General features: G+C 38.0%; 1 protein-coding gene across 1 annotated transcript in view; it reads left to right on the top strand.

The window, feature by feature from the left end:
* The window catches only part of DTX1 (deltex E3 ubiquitin ligase 1), a 932,387-nt gene extending 912,905 nt beyond the window's left edge, over window positions 1-19,482 (top strand). Inside the window, exon 9 of the mRNA XM_044068441.1 lies at window positions 8,638-19,482. Coding sequence (XP_043924376.1) covers window positions 8,638-8,862 — 225 coding nt within the window. The 3' untranslated portion in view covers window positions 8,863-19,482. The remainder of the gene's footprint in view (window positions 1-8,637) is intronic.
* Window positions 19,483-20,912: the final 1,430 nt, after the last annotated feature.

The raw sequence follows: 20,912 nt of genomic DNA on the forward strand, positions 1-20,912 counted from the left end.
GATATGTTACATTTGCTAAAAGAGGTTGGGAAATGGCATTGTTTGAGAGGAAAAAATGCTGACTATATTGGAGATGACAATGAGGGGATACGGTGAACTAGGAAAAGGTTAAGATGTTGAAGGTAGGTTTAAAGGATTAGAGGTTAGTCTGAATAGGTATTGAAAGTACCTGAATGCATATATTAATCTTGATTATGTTTGCATTACGTGGGTACCTACAGCTCTGTATGTGGTAAAAATTATTTTTTATTTTGTAATTAACTAAAATTATTTAAGTAATGGAGTTGGACACAATGACATGGTTTTGAGTTTTTGGGTAAACCTTTTATTTCCTGTAGTGCAATGTGTGGAAACAGAAGATGAGATTGTAATGTTCTTCACAATCCCTCAAGCTGGCCTATCCATTCACCTAAAATGGCAGTGCTCAGAACTGCTGTTTGCTTTCAGAACCTCTGGAAGAATGTCAGCGACTTTTCTACTGATGCTCTCCTGTTTGGGTTCTTTGTCATGTTTAAACAAAGAACATTGTACTTTGCTTATAATTACTGTTGTTTTCCATGTGCTATTCTTATTTTGTTCAGAATTTCATGATTGTGAATGTAATCACCTGGGCTGTTACTGAAGCTGGCCCATTAAGATCAGTGTACTACCCCACTAAACAAGCATTAAGAATAAAATAAAATAAAAACATTACTGTAAACTCTTGTCCTCAGCTTCAAAACAGCACTTAGATAGATTCTTTTGTAAAGTTAGGACTCAGTAAGCAAGGAAACACCTTCACTCTGTGTTCCTATCTCTGATGTAAAGATTATTGTCATTCAAACCTCAGCTACATTCTAACAATATACAGCAAAATAGTGAATCCTCAAAGACTCGATAAATTTACAACTTGTGAGAAGGAAGGAATACAGATGTAAATAACATTGTATAGTAAATGTCATGTGACTCCCCAGACTGAGTAGGTTTATAATTTCAGCTGGAGGAGAAAACAAGTAATTTATGTTTTATTTATATGTGGGAATACGTGGATCATTTAATAGAGAGGAAAATATGTTGCTTGACATTTCCCACAAAGTCAAGCCTGTTTAAAAAGTCTTGGTTAATCACTTAATTAGTCAGCAAGAAAGAAAGAAATCTAGGCCACATTATGTATTTAACAATTGTTTACTGGAATAGTCTGACTGGGCAAGTGCCCATTTTCAGCGGAGGCCCAGAGAGAAAAGCTCTAGAACCAGTTAAAAGTATTAAGAAAATAAACATTTTGAAATACACAAAATATTTAGAAAAGCAAAATACAAAATGTTCAGGAATACAAGTTAGACACATTATAATCACTAAAAGTTATCAACTATCATAAAAGTACATTCAGTTACAATGATTAAAGTGATTGTAAATCAAGTTGTTTTTAATTGATGTCAGATGAAAATACTGGAATACTTTGAACTATATGGGAAATTATGAACAGGAACATCAGAAGGGGAGAGGGAAGAGACTATGAAATATGAAATGTGACTGTAGTGAGATATGTAGAGACTGGAGTAGAAATAGGTGATGAGTGAGAGAGTAGAGGGGAGACCTGGGGGGAGAATAGGAGAGGTGGGCAAAGGTGAGAAGTTAAAGATGAGTTAGTGGAAAGAGGTAAAATGGATGAATTGTTATAGGTGTGGAAGGGTATAGAAGGAAAGTATAAAAAGTAAGTTAAGTTGCATATGATAGATATGGTCTTGAAGGAGAGTAAGTTGAGAAGCTGATAGACTGGTGAAAGGGTTTAACCAGAACAGATACATGAACAAAGCCAGTTATTAGTGAGGAAAAGTCTTAGTTGGTTTTTGAATTGAGTGTAGTTGGCAGTAGTGATGATGGGCTGAGGGATAGAATTCCATTTTTTGGAGATGTAGTTAGAGTAGAGAGAGTCTCTGGCTTTATTGTTGGATTTAGAGAACTGTAATAAAGATTTAATCTGAGGAGCGAAGTGGGCGAGTGTTATTATGAGGGTGAAGCATTAGTTGAAGAATAGGGGTTTTGTCAGGTTGGTATACCAGCTTGTGAGTGATAGAGAGTTGAGTATAAATTAAATAATGTGGTAGCTCTAGCTAGCTTAGTAGATATAAGGGTGAGCAGTGGTGAGACCTTTATGGGGAGTTGGAAGCAAATTTGGCTGTTTTATTGTAGCAGGATTTAAGTCGTGCTAGACTGCTTTTACATAAGTTTGTGAAGATAGTGGTGGCATATAGTAGGGTGGCGATTTGTGTTCTGGCTATGGCCTGTCTAGAGTAGATAGTAAGAAAAAAGCTTGATTCTATACAGTGAGCCTAGTTTAATTTGTGTCTTCTTGATTGACTGTGGAAGGCGTAGGTCGAATTTTAAGTAATTTTCAATTAAAACATCTAATAGTTTAGTTTGGGATATGGCTATTAAGGTGTTATTTGAGGAATGTATTTGGAACAGGGTTGGGGGCTTTTGTGATTTGCTAGGGTAAAAGAACATCAATTTAGTTTTGGAAGAGTTCAGAATCAGCTGTAAAACAGCCAGAATTCAACAGTTATGAAGGACTGCTGTGTAATAGTGGCAAGTTGTTTTAAGGATGGTGCAGCGCAGATAAGTGTAGAGTCATCTGTGTATTGAACTATGGAATCTAGAGGGGTAGATGTGTGGAGTCGGTTTGTACAAATAGTGAAAAGTAGAGGCCCTAGGATAGAACCTTGTGGTATCCCCATATTGACAGGTAATAGGGTTGATAGTTCTTGTTGCCATTTGACTGATTGCTGGCAGCCAGACAGGTAGCTATGGAACCATGCTAGGGAAGTGTGGCTAAGTTTTAGACTGGAAAGTTCGTCAAGAATTTGCTGGTGGGAAACAGTATCAAAAGTTTTGGAAAGATCCAGAAAGATATATGATACGAGTTTCCCATCATTTCTATACTGGTTTTGGTGTTGGTGAAACTTTTAAGGGCAGTAATAATACTGTGGTTGGGGTGGAATCTGTGTTGTTTGTTGGATAAGAGAATATTAGATAAAAGGTAGCTTAACAGTTGCAAGTGGATACATTTTTCCAATATTTTGGAAAGAGGTGGTAGGATAGCGATGGGTCTGTAGTTTGACAACTCAATAGTGTTGCCACCTTTGTTCAGGGGAATAATATAAGATATTTTCCAGCTTGAGGGAACATAGTGTTCAGAGACAGAGCAGCTGAGTAGAATGCTGACAGGGTAGGCTGTGGCAACAGCAGCTAATTTTAGGAATTCTGTGGGTAGGTTGTCTGTAAGGGTTGTGGGTTTAGTTTGGAAAATAATTTTTTATGGTGAAGGTTTGAATTGGTTTAAATGAGAATGAGTCCCTGGTTTCATTGCAAACATTTGGGATGGTTGGTGGTCTGCTAAGATTACACTTGGAGAGAGATTGAATGAAGTTAGTAAAGGAAGAGTTGAATTGCTCTGCAATACTGTTGGTGTTGCCAGTGGTAGAGGGGGTAGAGGTGGATGTTTGACTGGGGTGAAGAAGTTTAAATATCACAGACCAGAATTTTTGGGGATTGTTGAGGTACTGTTGCTGTAAGTTGGTACACTGTTTTTTTTTTTTTTTTTTTTGTCTAGTTTGACTTGGGCTTTATTTCGAAGTTGCTTGTATTGATCATGGTTAAGTTGTTTTTTGGTGGAGTGCCAGAGAGACCAGGCATTGTCTCTTTGTTTGAGTAGAGCTTTGGTGTGATTTGGTAACCAGGGTGCATATATAGATTTTGTTGTAGTGGATTTACAAGGGGCTAGCCTATTTAGTACCTCAAGGAAGGTAGAGTTGAAATAGTTTACGGCTATATCAAGAGGAAGGGTTTTGAGTGGTGATCACTTGCAGAATTATAAGAGTGAAATAAATGTTTGAACATTGAAATTCTTCTTGTATCACATTAGTCGGAAGGAGTCTACTTTGGGGGTTTAAAAGTGTCTAAGTAGGTGAGGAGATTGTCACTAATACAGTCGCAGAGGCAACCTGATTGGTAGGCTAGGGAAGGTTTGTTGGTTAGGATCCAATCTAGTATTGATTGTCTTTTAGAGGCTTTGTCAGTTCTTATTGTGCTGTAAATTACTTGAGTAAAGCCATCCAGGTTGATGAAATTGGTGGGACTATCTGAGTTATAAGAGTACCAGTTGGTGTTGAAGTTGCCCATGATGGTTTCTTGTGTGAATATGGAAGATATCCGGTGCAGCTTATCCTCGATTGTGTTTGGATTATTAGCTATTATTTCTACCCAAGCATGTATTTTAGAATGTATGGAGAAGTAATAGTTAAATTGTTCAAATCTTAAATGTTCTTGCTGCTTTTTTAAACAATTAACTAAGAGTTTTACGAAGTCTTGTGAAGTGATTAGCTTTAAGGAAACTGTAAAGAGAAAAACCCAAAGGACAAGTAACTATTACACATATAGAATCAAAACAAGAATTTTTTTTTATTATTTGTTTTTTTTTCTAACAGAATTGTGGAATAATTAAAACAATTATATTTCTTTTAATGGATATCCTGAACAATAAACTAAAAAGGAGCTTTAGCTCTGGTTTGCTTCAAGCAAAGTATCTGACAAAGAATCAGAGTAAAACGTCAGAAAATAGTCCTGGAAAAGTCAATGTGTGGTAGCATTGGCGGAGCATTGGTTATACAATAAAACAGTGAATGTTAGCATAACTTGCTCAGATTAAAGAATTGCTTTCAGTACCATTCCTGTATGTCAGTCCACCGCTGTGGTGCAGCAATTAGAGTTGTTGCCTGATAGCAAGAGGTTCTCTGGTTCGATTCTTAGCTGGAGCATCTTCTGTGCGCAGTCTGCATGTCCTCCCTGCGGTTGAGTGAGTTTAAAAGACATGTAGGTAGGTGCATGTGTGTTATGTGTGTGCCTTCTGCAAAGATTGGGTGCCGGGCTGGCAACCCGACACCGTAAAAACACCACAGCCAATTAATCTGCAGATCAGTGATCCGCTGTGGCGACCCCTAACTGGGAAAAGCCGAAAGACAAGACCATTACAGTATGTCAGTACTAAGGCTATTCCTTTTTAGTTAACATTTAATTTCTATTGCAGAGGTTCTGGAAGAAAGAATGCACCATTTTTATTAATTGGCCTACAATATACAACAAGATTTGTGTACCAGAATGTGTAGAAAGGGACTGAAACAGACTCAGGAAGATTAGGGGGAATGGCGTGGGACTTTTATGCAAACATTGTTAAATAATTAAGGCAATTTTGGTGTGTTAATTTAAAGAGCTATTGTGCAAAGCAGTTAACGTGAATATTGTAAAACAAAAAATTGGAAAGGAGACAGTAGAAGCAAGTGAGAATTCTGTTATCGGATGTTGTAAAGATAAGCTTGAAGTGAGGCAAGTGGCAAAGAAGGCTAGCAGAGTACTGGCATGCATAACAGGCAGGCAGAAAGGGTATGACTGAAACATTTGAATAACTGAAGGGAACCCTGGAGTTCCATATGGACATTCTCTTTCAGAAAAGCAGTGCATAAGAAGAAAATGACACAGTTTGAAATTATAGCTGGGTGAGTATAACATGATTTTTGATGGAAGAATAAACAGTCTTCCAAGTGCTGTGGAAGCATCAGAAGCAGCGATGCATGGGGCAAACATAAGTAATTTTTTAATTAAAAAAAGGGAGATAACCTTTTGGCTCAGTGGGATCCACAACTTATCCATATGTTGGGGAAATGGATATACAACATCAGTCATATATTATCTCCTTGCCTTCAAAATTGTTTCCATATTTCTGAGAAGTGGCTTCATAAAAACAGTTATGAGCTGGCACTGTAGAAATTTGCTAAAGGTACCATATTTTTTAGTACAGCAAACTTTGCTCTATAACTTTGGAAATTCTAAACACCTTTTATCTAAACTTTCAGTGTAGTCATTTCTTTTTGTATAGCTCATTGTGAATGTGAGGTTGTGTTTTCTATTCTAAGCCAAAATGCAGTGCTTCTAGCCTAGATGAAAAATGTGTTTTTAATTTGAAGAATTGTTTTCTGTACTGCTTGTGAATGTTGTTTTGCCTGTATTCATACCATCACTATATGCTGAAGTTATAGAATAATGCTACTTAAATTTGCTAAAAACAAAAGAGAATCCACGTCTGCCCAGACTCGGAGTAAAGAAAACAGACCCAAGTTTATTAAAACAATAAAAATCCAAAGTTAAGCGCTTTCATCCTTGACCTTTAGCAATTTATGTTCTGATGAAGTCCAGTCCAGAATCAAAGCGCTTAACTTTGGATTTTTATTATTTTAATAAACTTGGATCCATTTTCTCTACTCCGAGTCTGGGCAGACTTGGATTTGCTTTTGTTTTTTTTGTTTTTATCATCTTCCTACATTTTAGCACACTGTTCATTTTGGCTGCTTAAATTTGCCTAAATTATGATGGATTTAATTTCCAAGCTGTGGCATTATAACTTACAGCTTTAAAATATGACAATTTATTTATGTGTCCTTTCATAATTCATATACATGAAAATGTTAACTGCTTTCCTTCTGAAACTCATCATCAAATAACTATATTGAGTTTTGGATCTGAAATAGTATTACCATCATTTAAGGTGTGACTAAGAATTTTAATGGATGATTCCCTATCCTTTCAGCCAAATTTAACAATATCAGTATTTCATTTCAGTGCATTATGACTATAGTTGCTGCCATTTTTGGGTATTCATAACAAACTTCTTTTTGTTATTGCAATGCCAAGAAGAGATTTCTGAATCTGCTATACAAAATACCTTTCAGGCCTGGCATAAGCATTTCTGATTCTTTACTTCGAATATTTATTCATTCATTCTTTGACTATCTGCTGATTCCATTTCAGAGCTGCGGGACAGCCAGAGCATATCCTGGCACACAGTAGGTACACAGTTGGGGAACTAATTGTAAACAGGTTACCAGCCTATCACAGAAAACACAAATTGGCACAGTTGCACACAGCACATACATATGAGCAGTTTGGAAGGATATCATTTCACCATGTCTTTAGGATGTGGGAAGAAACTGGAGCACCCACCAAAAAACACATACAACTACAGGGAGAAAATGCAGACTCCACACAGAATGGACTGTATTTGAGATCCATGCTGGAGAGCCATGTGCGCTGTTGTGCTACCCCCATAGGTAGTTTTACAATAATTGACAGTTGAAGTTATGACAGATGAATGCTTCAACAGGTATTAGCACATGGGTCCCTTTCAGATTGTCGAAACCCCTGATTATGGAAGACCACATCATCAAGACGAAAATAACGAAAACCCATTTCATTGAAAGACCATCACAATGAAGATCTTCCCAGGGTAAATAACCCATTAGTCGGCAAGGTGAACTTTGCCATTTTCCCAACTGTAGTGCAGTCTCAGAGTTGGTATATTTAGTAGGGGGGGTAGGGGCATAGTTCCCCACTTGGGTTGGTTAGGGATAGTGCGGTTTAGGTTTTGTGACTTTTTGGGTGAGTGATTACTTACCCTGGGAAGATCTATGTTGCTCTGGTCTTTTGCTGAAATGCTTTTTCGTTATTTTTGTCTTGACGATGTAGTCTTCGATGATCTGGGGTTTCGACGATATGAAGTAGACCCTAGCAGATACATATGTTTAACACTGCAGTTTTGTTAAGTGAGTCCGACTCACCTATGTAACTATTCCTTCACAGCACATCATGCACATACTATGTGTGTTCATTCAGCAGTATCAGCAAATATCTTGTTTTTGAGTGGCTGCAGTTTGGCACCAAAAGCAAATTAGCATTAGAGAGAGAGAGATGTTGTTTCCGTCTGTCATACACTAATAGTTTATTGCTATTTTCAATTTTAGTGGTAATCAGAATAGTATATGGTATATGTTGTATAGTTTCAGACAGATTGTATGCACACTGTATTCAGTGCAAAATTATTAATCGTGCTATGCTGTTGCATCATACTGCAGAAAATACGGTACATGACTGTATGCACTGCAAACATTGTTTTTAAATTAAGAAGAACTTTCATTTGTCTGCAACTAACAGTTACTGTGTCCAAAAGACAGAAGGCCATGTAGCATAGCATTCCTTTCCCAACAAAGCTGCAGGTTCTACATGATCTGGAAGTACCACATGGTTAACTGAATTGGGAGTATGTTCCTTGATGGCTAAGTAAATCAGGTGGTTGAAATGGGAGTAACAGTAGTTTTATTTTCTCATTTCTGATGACCAGATAGATTCTGTTAAATTCTGAAAACATGTAAAAACTTTCTGGTGGGAATTTATTCACCAGACAACATAAGAAGCAGCTGTAGATTAATGATGATTATTGACTGCTAAAGCTTTACTTTTGAAGGCAGGCATAAACAGGTCCCCTTAGTGGTAACATGAGCTGGTTTGCATGTTAGTGAGCCTTCACAGATTTTCCAAGTGTTTTACATATCTGGAGAGGTCTGTGTAGAAGATAAGAGCACCGATAGCCATCATACAGAAAGACTGTATCTGTAATCCTCTCACTGTGAAAGCAGTAAGTATTGCAGGAAACTGATAATTGATCTCAACTAAGATTCAGGCACAGGCAAAATGCTTTAATGGTGCTCTTAATTGCAAAAAGTCTTATTTCCTCTGAAATTTTTGAATGTTTGCTTTTGTATCACATTGCAGGTGCTCAAACTTCTGATTATGGCATGGGAACGCAGATTGATATTTACCATTGGGACTTCTAACACTACTGGTGAAGTGGATACAGTGGTGTGGAACGAAATTCACCATAAGACAGAGTTCGGCTCCAACCTCACTGGGCATGGTTACCCAGATCCAAATTATCTGGAAAATGTCATTACAGAATTGGCTGCGCAGGGCATCAATGATGACTCGATCAAAGACTGAAGGGAACCAGCAGGAGGAAACACGGCATATCGATTGAAGGGGCTAGTGTACACGTGACCCTGAGAAAAGAATTTATGAATGTCTTTGAGAAGAATATGCAATGAAAATGAAAAAGCATACAAAGAACATTTGATTTTGCTTCTTTTTAATTGCTGCCTTGACTTTTTACTTTTGTATATTTCATTTCAGGCCAGTTGGAATCAGTTCGAGTCTGGTTGGGTCACTGTTGCCAGCAGCAACATAGCTAGCTGCTTCTGTCAGTTCCTGCCTCTGACTTCCTGCATCAAGGGTGGCATAACACAGCTGCCTCTGTCAGTTCCTGCCTCCCAGTACCCATATTAATGGAGGCGTAACAAAGCTGCATCTCTCAGTTCCAGCTTCTGACTGCCTATGTCAAGTTGGAATAAAAAGAGATTGGAGAAGCCCTCTGTTTGCTTGAAACATGATGAGGTGAATTGGTTAGCAGAAGAGGGGTAGCACATTATAGATTTCTGATATTATGAACTGGATTTTATAAAAAAAAATAAGTATAATCACTATATTATGTATCTGTATGTGTCTGCTGTGTCATACTGTCTAATATTACCTGAACGTTTTACAGGTATTTATGAAAGCATTGGGAACCTACCTGATTGTGAGGCCCTTGTTTTCAATTCAGTTTACTATTAATATTAATACACAATGAAGTTTATCAGATTAAATACTTTGGGAAAAGCATGTAGCACTGGTAATTAAAAAGACATGGGTAGATGAGCTACATAGTCAGGGGTGAATATGACAGATTGTAGTTGTCTTCATGCCTTCACTAAAATGTAAAAGAATTTGATTGTATTTGTGTGGAGGTTGGAAAATGTATTTCTTGTGGAAAGATGATGCCCTTCTTTCTTGTACAAGACTTAAGGTGGGGCATTGGTTTGTAAAAGATATAGTAGGTCAGAGACATGAGACTATAATCTTCAAAGTCAGCATGAAAAAAAGGAGTTAACCTCTTTGAGAAGCAATCCTCCCAGTTACAGAGATGCTAAAAGCTCATCCTTTGTCTTTGTATGAGCACTTGAATCTCTTGCAGCCCTTTTGTCCAGACTTATCAATTTTATGACTACTTGGTATCTGCAAATGTGCGAGAGGGAATATGGGCACAAGAAAGCACCTTTCTTTCTCTTTGACAAAGAAATGGGAATCGGAAATTTTGTTTCAATTCAGTGTGTTTGCAGAAATAGAGCATTGTGTATGCCAGAACAGAGAAAAGCCAGTGCTTTCTTATTCAGGGCTGGGATTCAGTAGAGGTCACCTTTTGTCAGTGTTACTTTAGCCAACTGTGTATTCACAGGGATTTCAGTTATAAAGGATTTGCTCCCTGTCCTTCTGTTTCTGACAAACTATTGGAAGCCATCTTTCTCCTATGCGTGCTGATTCAGTTCTTTGCACTTACAGGAACAGATGAATATTTGTTTCAGGAAAGTTGTTAAAAAGGACTATGTACCATGCTTTCATTTTTAGCAGTATTTGTCCTGCATAAGTAATGGGATATAACAAGGTGCTGGATATTACACATGACTCAAGATGATTGTACATAATATGACTTAGTGAGAGTTACGTTTAGCTACAGGGACACAGCTGACAAGCTGTGACCCGTGCCTTTCAGTGTTTCATTGTAATTAAAAATGGGTGCTCAGCAGCAAACATCAGTTGCCATGAAGGGTTAAGATCACTAGTTATATTTCACTTAGATTTTTTTCTGAGAAGCAGGTTAAAATGGTTTCTGCCATAGCAGTGAAACAGGTTGTAGTCTGTATGCTTCCTTTCAATTTTTTGTCTTTTCCAACAACATTCACTGCAGTATTTAACAGGCATTTGAGGAATATTTATTAATATCTGCAGCATTATTTTGTATTATGTAAATGTGTTAAGGCTGTTGACCTTTGGTTTTGCGGAATGAAATTTACTCTTTGTATTAACTGACAAATCACTGTTGGAGACTACTTCTTATTTGTTCTGATGGCTCTTTTGGTCGTTTGTATTTACAGACGTCCTGCACATTTTATCATGTAACTGTAGCTAACATTTCAACTGTTTTCTCACTCACTTTTCCTGTAAGGTAGACTCCTTTATGAATACCATGTAGTTGTTTGGGATGTTTTCTTTTAAGATTGCTATTTGTAATGCAGCTACTTCAATGCTGTTTCCTATAAGACACTTCCTGTTGATACACTCACTTCAGGGCTTAAATTCCTTCTTTCTGGTTCCTAGATTTCAGACATCTGATAAGAATATGTTTTCTTTTCACTGACTTTTTCCTGTTCAGACAAAAGTGTGCTTCCCTCAAGTTCTTCACAAAGATAATCACTTTGAAGATTTTATTTTTTTCTTCTTTTTTTTTTTTTTGTTAACTGCTTTTTCTAATAGTTATTTCAGGGTTATGTCTTTTTTTGGATGCTAGCATTATTTATTGGACTCCTTTGCATTTCACCCAGGTGGTATGTTTAAATGCAACCACTTCAGGCCTTTGTTTCCTTATTACCAGCTACCACTTGTAGTACAGGGTCTTTACTCATTTTGGTGAGATGCCCATTTTAATTGCAAGTACAGTAGCTTTATGACTTTTTTCTACCCAGTAAAATGTGTATTTTAGTACAGCCACTTCAGAATGTTAGTCATTTTTGTTAGCTTTTCATTGCGTTTGATTTTCTTTCCAGCAGATTGCTGTTACATTCACAGCTGTTTGAGGGACCGTGTTTTGTATGAATGGATGTAAGTTTGCCTGAACTTACACTGAGACAGGCCATTATGATTTATAATTGTCAGGATGACACTGGCCGAAGGAGGGACTTAACACTTGTGACACTGTTTTAACTGTGAGCAAGGCCACAAGGCTACCCATATTGAGGACTAGTATATAATAAAAATGTTTATATGGTTGAAATTCAGTGAAATACAACAAAATATCAATATTTGTCATCTGATCTGTGATGTTTCATCTGAAGACTGACTGACTCTTTTCCAAAAAAATGCCATCTTGTTGAGGCCGAAGTCCCCCTTCACCCCAATATTTTTCATATTTAACTCCCAAACTGCCAACTCTCACAGCAAATGTAAATAAAAATAGTCATGCTCACACTTTGTTGGGGCTTGTACGATCATCATCATGGGAGATTTCACCTTTTTTCTCCATAGCAGTGTAACCATGGAGTTGGTATGTATAATTTAGGGAAAGATGAGGTGGGGCTGCAAGCACTCATTTGCACTATGTCAGTTTTTAACCTGGGTGCATGCAGTTTCTTGGTTGTCATAGTCCTGACAAACTCAAGATGCTTTACCATTTTGTACTATCTGCTTATATTTTCAGTCCCTCATAAAGTGTCTTACTTCATTCAACCCCAGACCATATCATTAGTAAAAAAAAATAAATAAATCCTGTTTTGACTTCCCATAGTTCTGCTAACAAAAACACTACACACTAGTTGTGAAAGATGCAAAAAAATGCGCTGTTTTCTAAGAAAGGCATTGGAGAGTAAATTCCACTTTTCTTAAGCGCTCTGGCCTTGGAGTTGACTATGATAAGTAACTGGATAGAGGGAGCCCCCCCACACACGCACACACACACACACAGAAATGTGTTTTGAATTCTATTGCAAATTGGCAGATTGTTGGATTTCAGTGACATGCAGATCCTGAACTAATTTCATCTGTGTTTGAAACATGAAATTGCAAAACCGCTTTCAAACGGTAGTCAGATCCTGGAATTTAATCTCAGGAATGAAAATCCTTCTTTAATAAAGTATTTGTTAGTGGAGAAGTTTAATACTTGCAGTCAGGTGTATGTACAGTTAATGTATGTGGGCCAGTTTCTATTTACTAAGTGATTATTTTACCTCTTAGGTAATTGTAGCTACTAGTTCTAAAATTAACACAATGCACAATATAGTCAGTTCAACATTTTTAGTATGATTTATTTAAGTGTGATATTGGCAGTGGTAGATCCAATAGTCATAAAAATGGGGAACTAATGAAAACTGAAAGACGTAAGAATTAATTATAGGCCATTACTGCAGAATTTGTCTGGGTGTCACTATCTGTGCTGCTTCTATCACCTAACTGTAACTGAGATTCTGAGGAGGTTTTATGGTGAAAATATTAAAGAACAAAAGTGCTTAATCTTAGGACTGTCGAGGTTTGTCCTTTGGAACTTGATATTTTGTTTCACTTCTGTTTTGTTCCCCTCTGTTTTTGGTTTGAATTTTTATCACCTAACTGTAGTTCCTGTCTTTCCCATTTTTGTATGAACGCTGAGCAAAAGCTGCTTAATTGGAAACAATAGCCCTTCAATCTTGTCTTAATCTACACTGGCACAAAGATTTGTTATTGTAATATACTGGCAATACTTTATTAATGGGATGATATTTTGAAACATAGTCCTGAAAACCTCCTGGCTGCCTTTGCAAACCTGTAAGCCCTGCCATGCTAAATCTGGACTAATTCAGCCTCTGATGAACTCCAACAATATGGCTAGCAGAGTGGTTTTACATTAAGTAACATGATTGCATGCTTAAACTGACCCACTAGGCTTGCATAATAAAAGTAGGTTAACGTATCTGACTGTACCTCAACTATTCTGCCAAATCATATATCCTCACCACAGCAAGTTAAATGCAACAAACTTGCAAATAGAAAGGTGCACACTACACTTTGTACCTTGTCTGTACAATATATTAATATAGTTTCAAACCCAATCCCTCTACCATCCTAAACATATATGGTACTCTGCATTCACATACCCGTAGCTGTCCGTATATTGATATTTGCATGTTTTAATTAAAAAACAATACAAAATATATTCTCCCTTAATACTTTTGATCCATGCTAGGGTTCAGCTGTATGCTTACTCTGGAGTCTGCAGTTCTTTCCTATTTCACAGAATGTCTATGTTCCCCTTACACTTTTCAATGAAAAATGCTACTGTTGAAACTGAAAAAACTTCAGTCTCCTGGGCAAGCTGAGCACCAGTGCAGTTTTCACCTGCTGAAGCTAAATTATCACTTACTATGGGCACACTGCCTCAGACACTCGCATGGTCTGTAGCTGCTACAGTTATTGTCGTATTTCTGTAAGTTGCTCCAGATGAAACTTGAGGCAGTCCATAATGCTCATTCAGGTGTAGAGTCCAGGAAGAATAATTCATAGAGTTACCAGTCCAAACACACCTACTCTGAGGCAAATCAGCACATCACATGCTGCAGAATCAAGAATGCAGGCCTTAAAAAAAAAAAAAAAAAAAAAGACTGCAGGCCTTCTGTACTGGCTCCTCCCTGAAGACCAGGCTCATATTGCTGCTTCTATTAATTTATCGCTTACAGCCATTACGCGAGTCAGGTCATCCTTGACATCTGCACCTTCCTCAAAGCCTGACTCCTTAGGGTTGTAGCAGTGGAGATATGATCTCATACCTACTTTGTGACTGGATGTCAGGTAGAATGTGAAGCTAGCACCATCCACACATCTTATGACCCATGGGATGGCACCTAGTGGTGCTGCTCAGAAGCTCAAGGTTTGGTATTTGTATTTCAGAAGTGGAAATGTTCTTATGGGGTTTGCTCATCAGGTCTGTCTCTTCATCAACAAATTACTGTTGCTAGCCAGTATCATAGACACTGTATACCCAAGCGCTCCCATGTGACTCCTTCCATGTGGTTCTCTGTCACAGTTTTAGCTGTGATTTATTTTCAGAATCTTTCAATGTGTGAAAAGTGAATAAATATGTCTATGATAGCAGTTTGCTCCAGACTGCAACTCAGAAGACAATGCCAGTCATGTTCTGATGGTGCCTGACTTGACACCAGTTATGTCAATGCTGGTTCCTCTACTGACGCTGGTAATTTGGATATCATTCCCTCCATCCTGACCTGCTGCTGCCTGCTTCTCAGTTTTTAAACTCTGTTCCAGTAATGGATGTACTCTCCCTTTTATTGTAAATGTTTTTTTAGTTACCAAGACTGAGAACTCAGAGGTCCTTCCTACAGCAATTGACAAGAGTGTTAAACCATTTTCTTCCAGTATTTCTCCTTTGGCTTCTCCTCATAATGATAAACTGCCTTAAACTACCCAGGAGAGCGATTTTCCCCTTCAAAGAAGCATTATGACACCAGTCCCACAAGTATGAAATCTTGAATATTTTTTTATCTGGAGCCAGTTATGAGAAATGCCTTTTTCAGAAACTTAAAAAACACCCAGGTTACAGTCCATCTGTCCTCAGTAATACTGAGTAATTGTAGATTTGCTATGCTAATTCTTATATCTTGCCCTATGGCTGAAAACAGTCCCTGAACCCTGTCACTTATCCAGTCAGGAAACAAATCAATCAATAAAACAGAGAAAGGCCTCTGCTTTGTGAAGAATTTCTGTGCCCTTACTGGCTGGCCTTATGATGAAGGCATGTATAAGAGACACCTCGGCGTCACTAGAAGAAGGATATTAAATGTCAAGTTAGCATCTCTGTTCTGATCCTCCTGCCAAATTCATGTTCAGTCTTTTTGCTATGACACTTCAGGGCCCCATCAGCAAGATGAACAGAGCCCTGCGGTAGCAAACTAGGCATGGTTTCACACTTCTTATCCTGGCAGAAAAGCTGTCACTAATAGAATCAGTTATATCCATTGTTTGTAGAAAACTCACATTTGGGCTGTATCTCTTTTGAGTTGGCTAGCTCCTTTTACATCTTCAGTTTTCCCTTGGAAATTAGTAAATATCTGTGAAGAACTCAAGGCTCAGACCTGATACCAGTCTCATGCTTCAAAATAGGGCCTTAAGAGTAGGCTGTCAACTATAATGTGTATGGCTATGTGCTCAGCTGTTATCGGTTCCCAAAAAATGGAAGGGAAGGCTCAGACTAATTCAGAAATTGAGAACTGTAAGTATACATACTCTACAAGCTGCCCTTCTCATCTTTTTCATAGAACTGCTGAATTGGTTCAATACATTTAATGGATGCCTCCTAAAACATCACAACCTTGTACACAGGAAATTCCTCTACTTTTCCCAGAGTTCATAGCACTTCCCATATAGAATGCTTCTCATTGGTCTTTCATCTGCTCTTTGACTGTAGGAGTAGCCTTACAACACATGCATTTCTCAGTGTCTCTGCTGCTGGAGGCCTCCTCTTAAAGCTTTCTAGTCTTGGAACTCTTAGCGGTCATATTGTGGGCTCAGCTCTTATTTACTTTCCACAGAAGTCTGGATATCACATTGATAAAGATTCTATCGAGTTCAAATTGGAGTGGGACCTTCATGCAACAGGTGAGCAGTTAGGGGTTTATTGAGTCAAATTTCATATAAAAGCAGAGTTCAGGTAGGTATACTTTCAACAGTGTGGTCCACCTGTCCAGCTAGACGTGTGGGTACATGAGTGAATTCTTCGTTATCAAAAGCCAGAGTCATCCTCACCTCTCAGATCTCCCCACAATATCAGCTCATTTGCTTGATGGGCCTATCTTCCTAGTATTGTGATGGGCATGCAGTTCTTCCCTTCAGATCTTAAGTAAAGCCTGACACTATCCTGGATGAGCTCACATCTTCACAGGAATGAATTTCACACAGGAGATTGATTGTACATTATCTCATTGATCCATTATGTTTGTCAGTCTCTGGAAGTCTGTCTGTCCCAGAGCCATTCTTGTCTGTGTAAGGGAACTGGTCTGTAGTGAGATAACTACACAAGCAGAATGGAAACGGCTCCTACTTATGATAATACTAGTATCCCTCAAATGGTAGCCTTGTTCTGGACACAGCAGTCCTTGCCATGTCCTTTTCTTGCCAATGTTTGTAACCAATACATGTTCCACTGTTGCTCTTTTGCTTATCCAAGGAATCTTTTGTTTGCTAGACAGCAGCAGGCTGTTCCTGCTGGTATCAAATTTACAAGCTGCATGGAATTCTTTCATTAATATCAGTGTTGCTGCCATGATATTGGTAGAACAGATATAGCCTCCAACAGTAAGTGCCATGGGATCTTCCTCATCTATATCTTTAGTTAGCTAGGGTGAGGAAGAAGAGGCATTTTGTTTTCCCAGAAGGGAAGCACTTCAGCAGTGTACCTGCTGGTCCCATGAGTTGCACTGCTTAGGGTGTCATTTGTGGCTGTTTAAAATGTTCTTAGATATGGGCCATGCCACTTTATGTGGCAGTTTGTCCCACTGTATCACCGCTCCTTGAAAAAATATGCATAAGTGTTCTGCACGAGCCATTCTTTGATGAGATGAGGTATCAGAGTCGGTCATCTTTGTGTTTGTTGACAAGGCTACAGTTCCATCCTCACTGTTTACAGTGCATATATTTGTCCTTTCATAGCATGCCACACCTTTTCTGTCACATCCTATATTCTTTTGTTTACATTAAACCCGTTCTCATATTTTAAACAAAACTGAAATCTTCTGATGTAGCATTGCATCAGTCTGTACATCCAGGATAGGGCCCATATGGAATCCAAGACTGTAGAGGTCTATGAAGAAGTCTTCAGCAACAATCTGTCCAGTCTGGAAGCACCAAATGTCTCTTGTGATGTAAGACCACCATAAATACAAAGGATTTTGATCAGGTCTCCAGTCATAACCAACTTATATGTGTTTGAGACATGGATGCATCCATGTCAAGAACATATAATGGTTAAGATCATAATTCTTTGAAGTGCATGGAGATCTGTCTGTTCCATGTACTACCACTTACAGAAAAAAGTACAGGAGTGCAAACTGTTTTATTGGCTTTCAATGAAAAAAAAGAATATGCCACTATTTTGTCTCAGAAAAGACTGTATTTATTATATGTTGCAGTTCACTTATTAATGAAAATGTTACCCTCCTTGATCTTGTCAAATACTGTTGCACATGGAAGATTTTTCTCTGCTTTGTGAATCTACTTGCATTGTGAGGTCTGTGAAAATAACCAAATAAAAAGTGTAGCGTCATGACACCGCCAAAGCCCAATAAAACAGTAATGCTAAGAGCCAGGATCCAAAAGGACTCTGAAAAATTAAAAACTCCAAAAAATTAAAAAAATGGACATTTATTATTGAGCGCTATCATCCTTACACAAGAAGAACTTCATCAGAATGCCCCAAAAACACCAGTCTTTTAAATACACTCATAAACCACTATAGTTGAATAATTGAACCTAAAATGCTTAAAGATACACTACGTGTAGAAAAACAGATTGTCATTGTATAGTACATAAAACTACATTCTTAAAACAAATTGATAAGATACAATGAGTTCACAAGGAAGATGTCAATAAAATATAATCTGAAAATAAATGGCAAAAACATAAATATATAAAAAAGCAGTAAGACAATAAATGTGCAACTTGACTATAATGGTCTACAATTTGGCTGACCTCAGTGATAAAACAGGCTGAACAAAAACATGCTTATTAATGGGAAACTTGTTGCTTGCAATCTAAGTTGCCACCTCAACTCTGATTTCTATGGAAAGCTTCATGTCACCACCAGGACCAGCCTTTGGTCAACTGGTGCCCTAGGCTAAAGGGCTCCACAGTGCCCCCCACACCACTTGGTGTCCCCATGCTGGCATACCTGCATCATACAGATTACTGGAAAAGCGCCCCTGCTAGAGTGGCGCCCTAAGCGGCCGCCTAGTTGGCCTATATCTAAGGCCGGCTATGGTCACCCCCCACCATGGGGATTGAGTTTGATGTGCTCAAGAATAGCAAACTTAAATTTGTCTTCTATGTTTTCATCTCAAACCAGTATCATAATGATTCTGTTTGATGCTGCTGAAGTTGGTAACCACAACAAAATTCCTCCATGGTTTCTTGTTTTTTTACATCAAAGGTTTTAGCCCAACAATTGTTTCATACCCTCAGAGCTGTGGATGATTGCAGAGATATCCATTATGAAAATCCTAGTTCTTCACAAAACAGGCAGACTTCACTGAAATCCTCTATTGAAATAATGGTTTGAAGGCATGTGTTTTGCAGTGCAGCAGTCTTGCCCTATTGTGTCTTGAAACAGACAGACTGAAACAGTGTTTGTAATAAGGTGCAACGTATGATCTACTGTTCTTCATCAGCAGAGGTATTCAGTGGTTGACTGGACTTTGACCTTTGCGCATGTCTGTTTTCTTCTTTTAATTCCTGTGAGCTCTTAGCTCACTGTTGGAGAGGTATTTCTGTTTATCCATCCCAAGTGCCATTAATGTTATCTTTACAGTGCATATATTGATGTTTTATTATGACTGGCACTGAAGAGCATGTAATGTCTGGAACAAATGAAGCAAGTAAGGAAAAGATCTCAAATACTGTATCATTGTCTTCTTCTGTTACTGTCATGGTTTTTATAAGCTGTAAAAAGCTGTTCCTTGGAACTCACTACAGCAAGTCTTCTGGAATGTCCATGGTGATACATCCTCAGAGTCCAAACTCAGTATCAGCACTAATCCTTTGTGAGTCGAGCCATACTCCTGAATAGTTCCAGCTTCTGTTTCATACTTCACACCTTCTATTATTTGCGACAGGAGTTCTTTCTTTGCTCATCCTGCTGTGGAACTTTCAGTGTTATTCCGAACTACAAACCTCTCCCCTAGCTTGACCCATGTTAAAACCCATTCCTAGGTTGGTTTTTGGTCTTCGATATTACCGTTTTCGAACTTCCGTGTTTGACACCAGTACAGTTGACGGAGTTTGCTTTGACATTCTAATAGTAAACTATATATATATATATATATATATATATATATATATATATATATATATATATATATATGTGCACATATATATATATATATATATATATATATATATATATATATATATTTATTTATTTATTTATTTTGCTTCTGTCTGTTTAAAATGTACATCTGGAAGTCTTGATTGTGTTGGCATTTCATGGAAGTAAATTAGGCCATCTCTGTGGCAAAATCTCCTTGACTGCTAGGTGAAGTGCAAGATGGTGATTATGGAGCTATTCTACCTGCAGCTAACCCTGAATAGCTGAAATGGGTGATCCCCCATTTGTTCTGTTTCTATTCATAGTCCCGTAAAAAAGATTGGTGTCATCACTTGTTATATACTTGCACAGGCATGTGTTGATCACTGTGAACAGAGGGATGACTGTTGATGTCAGGTTCTCATGCTGTATAGCCTTCACAAGACATTCAGCTTTCTGGAGTGCATTGCTCTGTTTTTGTCCCAGTGGCGTAATATTATAGGGGCTGAACACTTTGACTCTTGAGAATACCAAGGACATAGATGTCTGTCTTCCATCTCCAAAATGTGGAATCTCTTAATGTGGAACAAATGGACAAAATGTGGAACATCTACTAGCCACTTGAACGTGGAAGCTCAAAGCATGGTCAGACACTTTTACTTTATATTTACAAAAAGTTATAATGAACTAATATGAACATCTTAGCCGTGAATGTGCGCATACCTTTTCAATGTTGAACAAAGTGTGGCACAGACTTTTTAAGACTCAAACTGAGGAACTGTTGTCATAATGACATACATTTCAGAGGTATAACTAAGGTTTTTTCGAGCATGAAAATGAATGGAGTGGCATGATTTTAGTCAAAACTGCAGTCTTGGGTTAGTGTTTCTGAATCTACCCAGTAACTTTCAAAATATATGTTCCCTGTCATCAGTTTACTTATGGCCCACTGTACCTGGACCACATAATGTTGTTTTTCTTGTGCACAAAGAGCCTCATTTAGTAGACAGCTGTGATAACAGCATATCAGTAGCACATAGATTCCTGTGTGTTTCTAAGTCTGGGTAAATGATAACTTACTGGTACATCTACAGAAGGATTGCAGAAATGCAGAGATATGGCTATGAGGATTAACTGTCTTTTTTAACATAGGAGGACCACAGTGGTGCTGGTAGAAATGATCAGATGCAGCATGTAAAGCCTTGTTGCCAAGGCATGCCTATATGTGGATCATGCACCAGAGTTTACCACTTTTATTTTGTAATTTCAAGCTCTATTTTTTTTCCTGTGAGTTTTCCATAGGATTTGAAATGGTTATATTATCTACCACCGGCATAGTATG

Source organism: Protopterus annectens, chromosome 4.part0 (assembly GCF_019279795.1).
Source record: "Protopterus annectens isolate FY-2018-M chromosome 4.part0, PAN1.0, whole genome shotgun sequence".
Taxonomy (NCBI): Eukaryota; Metazoa; Chordata; order Ceratodontiformes; family Protopteridae; genus Protopterus; species Protopterus annectens.